General features: G+C 42.8%; 1 protein-coding gene across 12 annotated transcripts in view; it reads right to left on the minus strand.

Annotated features, from left to right (window-relative positions):
* Positions 1–8752, minus strand: part of MTMR1 (myotubularin related protein 1) — a 55514-nt gene that overhangs the window by 29491 nt on the left and 17271 nt on the right. For 5 of the 12 annotated variants that reach the window (XM_081808114.1, XM_081808116.1, XM_081808117.1 and 2 more), the window contains 3 exons: positions 4505–4580; positions 1552–1646; positions 1070–1177 (listed from right to left, as the gene is read on the minus strand). In XM_081808114.1, coding sequence (XP_081664240.1) covers positions 1070–1177; positions 1552–1646; positions 4505–4580 — 279 coding nt within the window. Of the gene's footprint in view, positions 1–1069; positions 1178–1551; positions 1647–4504; positions 4581–8563; positions 8618–8752 lie in introns of all 12 variants that reach the window. The other 7 variants (XM_081808107.1, XM_081808110.1, XM_081808111.1 and 4 more) reach the window with 2 other exon arrangements.

Here is an 8752-nt window from a genome sequence, read left to right on the forward strand (position 1 = left end):
GTGAGCAGCTGAAGGAACCGGACTAGCGAGAACGAGGGGAGCGTGGCCGGAGGCGAAGCTGCACAGGGCAGTCATCCAGCTCAGACACACAGGCTTTTGGTGAGTCTTCCCTCTAGCCTAAGGATGATGGGAAGCTACCGGAAAGTTCTAAGAAGGAAAATGTCAAGTTCCCAAACTGCAGGACCATCAAATCACCCCTCTGCTTTAAGTCCCACAACCACTTCACGCGGCTTGGCATGGGGAACCCTGGCCTGAGAAGGACGGATGCAATTTGTCGCAGGACAGCACTGCCCTGAAGTGCCCACAGGGAGTCTAGGACGCCAGTAGATTCATGATCTGCAAGAGTAAAGGATTCTTTGAAAAAATGGGTTCAGCTGCAGTCTGGGGCCACACCAGAGGGAGCTGTGTTCAGAGATGTGATCAAAGCAAACATTGGCAGGAATCCAAACCCTGACCATGGAAGGGACCCTAGCAATTCCGCACAGACTCTCTTTCCCGGGACTTTCGGGTTGTTAACAAAGTGCACCCCGTGAGGTAAAGTCTTTGGGAATAAGACACACCAGTTAAAGTGTTTCGTAAATGACTACTCATTAAAATCATCACACATATTTCTACTTAATGCACTGGAGGAAGAGAAGAAAACCAAACAAGCATGGCTCAAGTGAAAATCCCAACATCATGTTTTTAATCACAGAATTTATAGGCTATTGCTGTCTCTTCAGGAAGTCTGACCATCCACTGTTCTGAAAGGCCGTGTTAAAACAACAAACTGGAAAAAAGTATTGATCTCTGCTTTTCACTTGTTTCTCTGAAATGTAACAAATCACATCAGCACTCAGGTTATAGGTCCATGTTGGTTAGAATACTTCGATAGAAGACAAGAGGTTTACCTCAACAGCTTGCAGAGTGGTATGAATGAGCTGATGCAAGATTTGAAGAGGCCTCTGTCCTGAAACCATGGGAGTTACTGATAGTCCCAGGGACTCTCACTGCCCAAAGACCGCGAAGAACGCGTCAGCAAAAGCTCCACGCTGACCGCCCGGCAGTTTCACCCGTGTTCGCATCATACCTTGCACACAATCTCTATGCCACAGGAATTGTCCCCGTGGCTCTGTGCTCCAATCTTCTCAACTCTGCTAATCACACCAAGGGGAACATCGAGGACAAACTTCGGGTCCTGGGTTTACAAATTAACAAAGGCCTATCAGTGCCAGTCCTCAGGGCTTTCACACTTGAAGTCTTCTCTGGGTGAAAACACACGTTTAGTTTACATTTCCCCTTTGTCCCAACTATAAAACTGAAGTCTGATTTATAACATGCTTTATGAAGTCGATGTCAAGGCTACAGTTAAACTCCTCCCACCAGGTCTAAGTGTGACTTTAACAGCATTTTTTTCTAGATGCAAAATCTATTTCCAAATGTGCACATCTTAAAACTCACCCTGTGGTTCTCTCAGAGTGATGGGATTTCAGGGTTCTTTTTACTTTCTTCTTTATTGTTGACTGTGTTCTGAAGTGTTTTTAAAAATGAAATACCCCTTTAAAAACTTACCCTCTCTACATTCTTGAAGTACATCTTAAAGTCAGTCACCGTCAGGCTTCCACTCACTGCTCCCATAAATGGGCAGATGTACATGACGTCTTTCACTGAAAGAAAGAACCCCAAGTAGCAACTTTAGCCACAGACTTGTGCTTCAATAAATCTTGCGTTTCTAAATATATATATTTGTGATTCCAGTTTTCTAGGAACTTTACCTTTTTTATCACATTAAAGACAGATAGTCTTCTAAGAAAATTCCATTTTGTACAACAGTTCTGATTTGCTACTTAGTGGGGTTTTAAGTAAAGGGCCTCTTAATAAGTTACATTTTGTCATTGTTTTCCAGGTAGTTAACATTTTCCCTGAGTGATAAATTCATCATGTTCAAAAACACAGTAATTAAACTCTGAAGACCCCGGGCTGTTATTTCATCAATTACTCCTAATGAAAGCTAACGCACCTCCAAAGGAAACTGTTTTACAGATGACAAAAAGTAGAACCACATCGGTGGCGTGGAAAATGACTTCTTTGCTTCAAATTCCTTATCAGCTTCCATATCAATTTTTATTTTCTTATTGTTAATATCAACATATTTAGTATCCCTATCGACAACGTACTGGAGTCCAGCAGGTGTGAAGAAGCTCACGCCTGTCACAAACATAACCACATCTTCACCATCTTCTCTAAGTGCCACTGCACAGGAATAGCAGGAGCGTATACAGCTACAGAGGAGTCCGAGGGGGACAATTAAAGGCACTAAAGTTGTCATCCAGCCAAGTTCTCAAAACACTTCCATCCAACTTTCCTATAGCTCAGTATGTACTGGGCAGCTTCCATTGTTGGGGTTCTAGGGGTAACCGGACACAGTTCCTGCTCACAAGCAGCCAAGCCCTATGAGAGGTGCTACACAGAAAATCACTATTATATGAGAGCCTCACAAATGCTATCATCACCGTGGGCGCGGTAAGAGCTCAGAAAACGACCCACTTAGCTCAGCAGGGCAGCAGAGGGTGAGGCGGGATGGGAGAAGGAAGGGAAGGAGGAGAGAGTGCAGAGTTGTTGGAGGTCAGTGTGGCTGGGTCAAAGGGTGAAGCAAGGATGACAGGACATGAGGTCAGAGAAGACTTATTCGTGAAGGTTCACAGCAGCTTTGTTTGTAACAGCCAACAAGGAGAAACGGCCCAAATATCTACCAAGAGATGAATGGATAAGCAAACTGTAGTGTAGCCACATAATAGGATACTGTTCAGCAGTAAAAAGGAATGACTTTTGACGCATTCCACAATATGGATATCAAAATAATTATGCTGAGTGGAAAAAGCTAGACAAAAGAAGAAAATACTCAATGATTACGTTTCTAAAACACTGTAGAAAATATAAATTAGTCTACAGTGCTTGGGGATGGGGAAGAAGGCATGGGAGGGAGGGATTATAAAGGGCCCAAGGACATTTCTGGGGGTGATGGATATGTTCATTATCTTGACTATGATGATGGTTTCCCAGGTGCATAATGTGTCAAAACTCTTCATGTTGTACACTTGAAATCTGTGTAGTTTGCTGTCTGGAGAAGAAGCAGAGGCATGACATATAATTAGCTCTGCATTTTAATCAGATCATTACAAAAGCAGCATGGAGGTAGGGCTAGAAAGAACTCCCAGAGAAGGAATAGTCAGAGAGGCCAGAGGACCACCAGGAGTGAAAAAAGTTCCAGAAGCTAAATGAAGAGTTTCAGGACGCTTGGGTGGCTCAGTCGGTTAAGCATCCGACTCTTGATTTCGGCTCAGGTCATGATCTCAGGGTTGTAAGACTGAGCCCTGTGCAGGGCTCTGTGCTGGGCTTGGAGTCTGCGTGAGATTCTCTCTTCTCTCCCTCTGCCCCTCCCCCTGCTAAAGAGAGAGAGAGAGAGAGAGAGAGAGAAAGAAAGAAAGGAAAGGAAAGAAAGAAAGAAAGAAAGAAAGAACGAAAGAAAGAAAGAAAGAAAGAAAGTTTCAAAGCCACCGATAGGATAAGCAGGGTTCAGAGCCACAGGCTAGGATACTCAGCAGCAGTATTGTTTGGAGGCCCTGGGAGAGCCCAGCTACTCAAACATTCTTTTTTTTTTTTTTTTTAAGATTTATTTATTTATTTTAGATAATAAGACAGCGAGGTGGGGGGAGAGGAACAAGCAGACTCCATGCTGAGCCCGACATGGGGCTCAATCTCATGACCCTGAGATCACAGCCCAAGCTGAAACCAAGAGTCAGATGCTTAACCAACTACGCCACGCAGGCGCCCCTCATTCTTGACACAAGATGATTATACTGAGATGGAGCACACATCTTTGGGAGGGAGCAGTGAGGGAAGAAGGCAACACTCAGGCTAGCAAACTACTGCCCAGCCCAACCCCGGCAATGGTGAGATGAAAAGGTCACACCCAGTTGCCCTCCCGTCTGCCCATGGCACAGTGGATTCCCTGCCGAACGGCCTGGCGGGCCAGAGGGAGGATGGGGGCGCTCTACTCATGCCACTGCCCTTACAAGGCAGGGTGGCAACACACGGTCTTTTTCTTGTGCTCAAATTGTACTTTCTGGAACCTCATAAGCCACTGAAATTCTTTTGCCAAGTTGTCAAAACTGTTATTAAGATATGACATTGATCTTCTGTCAATATATTCTTATAGTGAAGGATTCCAACGAAGCATTACATTACACTGAGTGTCTAATCAGCCTTCAGTTCCTCAGGAAAAGGCAGGCCCCTCTTCTGTTGGTGATGTCACCGAACACTCAACTGGAACTTAGAGCGATCCTATATAGTCTTCTATCTCTTAAGGTCATGAAGACATTAAGAGAATGAACAGACCTAGTCCATTTGTCCCCTAATTAAATTGGTTTGGCTGATCTCCAGCACATACATCACCTGTGCTCGCAAGTAAAGTGCCATTTCATTTTATGGCTCTCTATAAGCGCAGTGTACTCATTAAACTTACCAGTGGCCTTGATGGATTCTCCTGGAAAGAGTGGCGTTTCTTCCATCTGTGCCAGCTTATTTCCATCTCTTAGAGCCTGGCAAAAAACCAAACAGGAGTAAATCTCACTTTGCTGCTGCATACCTGAGAAGAATGGTGGTGTTCTGTGCTCTTGCTACATGGCTACAGAAGCGTGCAGACTGGATGCCCCCTCCCCCTACAAGACAATCTCAAAGCTCAGCATCACAGGACACCATGCTGCATTTTCTAGCAAATTGTTACACATATTTAAATTCACAGTTAGAAAGCATTAATACAGAAATGGCTTGACATGACAGAAAGATACTGTAACCACTACACAGACAGCTATTATAAGGTGCCTACATAATTTGGAAATAAGGTCAGAAAAAGGTTACCTTCTGAGCATGACACTAACACAAATGAAATCAACATTAAATGTAGGTGCTTAGCTAGCTGTAGAAATTACCCAGCCTGTAAGCACTATCTAGTGTGGGAAACCCTGAAGTCTAATTGAAGTAGCCAGGGAGGGGTCTCATGGCAGTAACATTACTAAGGAAAGCCCTAGGCTTTTGTACTGCAGCCCAGCTACCTGCGTGTGTGCACAAAGCGTAGGGGGTGGGGGAAGGGAGTAGCTAGTGGGCTTGTCAGTGTGCATCCATCCCATCCAGGCCATGAGAGAGCGTGCGCTCATCTGGCAGACAGGGGTATGTCCATCACTACTGCGGAGCAGGGTGTGTTCATCGGGCTTTTCCCAAACCAATTCACCCTGCGCTGATTCCATGCTCACCAAGCAAATCACTAATGACTTATCAGGTTTCCTAACTACAATGATACTAGGAATATGACGTCTTGGATGGCTGCAGAGACACAAGCCCAGATTTCCAAATGTCCAGGTTGGCCCTGCTGCCCACTAGCCAGTTTCTTGTGAGTTTGGTTGGATATAGTGCCAGATAGTTCAGGAGAGCTGAGAAAATGGTGTTCGAACTACAAAGCTATGGACCAGAGCCTGAACTCGGGGCCTATTCCAAGTTACTGCCACCCTGTGACATGCTGCCAAGGAAACTGGTCACTTTCTCCTCTGCATCTCTGACACAATGTGTCACGAATAAGAATAAGGTGTTCAAAACCCCAGCAATTCCCAAGCTGTGTTTCACAGAGCATTAAATTCCCAAGAGACGTGAATAGGTCTTTTTCGGTCAAGTTTGGGTAATGTTGGGTTAGAGAAAAGCTAAACTGTGGGGTTTTTTTTTATTATTATAGTGAGAAAAGTTTTTAGCATATTAATGTACACCAAATCAGCAAGAGGGCGCTAGAGTATGTCACATTTCCCATACCGATTTGATCAGTGGCTGCTTTCTCCAAAAAATAGTTAACATCGGGAGGCCTGTAGTGTTCAGTGGAAAACAGGTCAGACAATACTGTTTTCAGCATAATTTTGTGAAGCAAAATATTTAAAATGGATTAGAATTTATAATTCTAAATTACTGAAAATTATAATTCTAGATTATTGAAAATTCAAAACTAATTTTTTGCATAGTCATAAGAATACTTCCATGTTTTGTTAATGGGACTTAAAGGTCAATTTAAAAACCCTATACATCATAGTTTTATCATTTTTATAAAACAAAGGAAAAAGGTCAAAATATAAAAAGCAGGGGCGCCTGGGTGGCTCAGTCGTCAAGCGTCTGCCTTTGGCTCAGGTCATGATTCCGGGATCCTGGGATCGAGCCCCACATCGGGCTCTCTGCTCTGCGGGAAGCCTGCTTCTCCCTCTCCCGCTCCCCCTGCTTGTGTTCCCTCTCTCGCTGTGTGTCTCTCTGTCAAATAAATAAAATAAATAAAATCTTTAAAAAAAAACTTAAAAAAATATAAAAAGCAAATTCCATGCTAAATGTCAGTTGGGGTATGTCTGTTCTACAGGAAGGGTACAAAATGATGCAGTCCATCCTCCTTATCAAGATACACGATTAAAAGATTACAGATTAAGGGCTCATTATTACCTCTGAACAATTTTATTCAGCTTGATGTTTTGGTCCAGATTGGTTTTTAAAACACTGCAGTAAAATTTTTTAGGGACATAGAGAACCATTAAAGGGTAAATGGAGAATTGTTAATGGATTCATTTTTATACTCACACCTGATTTGGAAACATCTTTTATCAATAAAGCATAAGCCAATATTTATACTTCTAAATGTTCAGTTTTAGAAATACTAACATCACCAATCTTAGAAGTCTTAATTTGAAGTTCTGCTTTCTTTTGCCTGAACCAGTGATTAATTTTACAATATAGTTACAAAGTGAGAAAGCTAGTTCAATCAATATCTAAGTTTAGGGTTACTTCAAATATTACACTGTTAAAGCTTATTTTAATGGTTAAATATTATCATATATAGACCTAAATTCCTTAACTTATATTTAAAAATAAATGGGGATGGGTTATTTTGAAATATATGTACCAAAGCAAGCTGTTCTAATCAACTGAACCTGGAAGGGGAGCGGGGAGGGGCAGGGAGGGTGTGATTCACTTTAAGCTTTATAGCGAGCCACATCAAACACTTTCAAGTCCTCTACACGGGACTAGCTACTAAAAAGTTGCAGATGGGCGACACCAGTGACTGGGACCACTTTGAGAATGTACAGGGCTCTCAAGATTGAGGTTGAAGATCAAATATGTCTCTTCTTTTCTGATAGTCATGTTAAATTTGGCTTGAAATACCTGTGCATATATATGAGGCATGGACGTGCTGGTAAGACATGAGACAAACCTTTCACTAATAATAATTCAATCCGGGGCATGCTTTATAAGTGATGGAAAAGCAACTATCAGAACAAAACAAATGATCCCACTGCTTCTGATTTTCCCATAAAAGTCTGATTTTGTACAGGAAACGCATTTAGCTTTAGCATAGGAATTCAAGAGAAGAATGGTTTCTAAAGGCTCGTTATTTTGTGAGTACAGTAGATTCCCTTAATAAAGCTGGTGTTAGGAAATGGGACTCACACTTGTGCTACATTAAGCTTTGACTGCAACTACCAAGTTGCACAAGACATGATTTGACCCTTGATTTATCCAACCCATGTACAATACAATCAAAGAATGGAATAGAATTCTTGTGGACAAAATTTGATCTCATGAACACACTCATTCCTCTTGGCATCTCTGCTCCATGTGTTGCCCAGTTGAGGAATTCCTTGTGATGATCTCATCCAAACCCTGTTCCAGTGACCCTGAAAGTCCAGCGGAAGGCCCACCAGCTCCCTGAATTTGTCCCTGAAGACTCCAGCCCACCAGACGGCCCTGGCCTCTCTGCTACTTTTCTCATCATGAATCGAAGCTGCTGTGTGGACAGTTTCTATAATGGCTGCATGCCAAAAGCAGTGGTTTTCAAATCGGGCTCTTCAAGGTGCTTCCAGGGTCACCAAAGGAGGGTGGGCTGGGCAAAGGCACAGCTGAGCACGGGGGTAGCTGACCATGCTTCCCTGGAGCTGCTCTTCTAAGCGCTTTCATACATGGAGATTCTAAATAAGCTTTGGAGAAAGTTCTGAGGCTTTAAAAGACTCCAGAGGGTCTTGAGGAACCGAGCAAAGAGTAAGCACTCAAGAATCTTGATGCATGATTTTTTTTTTCTGATTAATAAATATAACCCATATGGACTCATTCTACAAATACCTACAAGGTACCAGGTACTATGTTGGGCACAGATCATGCAAATTTGAATAAAGCAAAGTCTATAACCTCAAGGAGCACCCTGAGCATATGCATCTGTCCCCTCTCAATCTCTGTGAAGGCATTTCAGAGTCCTGCTGTGACTAAGACTCCTTACCTCATAGCTAACCCTATCTGGGAAAACTGAGAAGCACAGATGAACAAATTTCTGGTTGACAAAATGTTGGATAAACCAATTTTTGCAAATAATGTCATAATGGAATCTACCAAACTTGGACAGGAGAGCACTACTGTAGTGGAAAAGCATTTGCTTATCATCTAGAAATCTAGTATGAAATGGCTTCTAAATACACGATCTGTAGCTACAAACAGATGAACATGTAGAACTTGCCACCTGATCAGCTTCGGCTTCAGAAGGGTAGCCATTGTGTTCTTCCTGAATCTCCTGCACAGCACCAGGTGCATGGACAAGAAAGGGCAAAGAGGAGAAAGAGAAACACGTGCAAACAGACAGGTGAAAGGACAGAAGTTCTTTTTTAAAGAGACACTAAGCATGTAAAAGTTGACACACCTTTCACAG

The sequence above is a fragment of the Leptonychotes weddellii genome, chromosome X (genome assembly GCF_054177405.1).
Source record: "Leptonychotes weddellii isolate Sample4059 chromosome X, ASM5417740v2, whole genome shotgun sequence".
Lineage (NCBI taxonomy): Eukaryota > Metazoa > Chordata > Mammalia > Carnivora > Phocidae > Leptonychotes > Leptonychotes weddellii.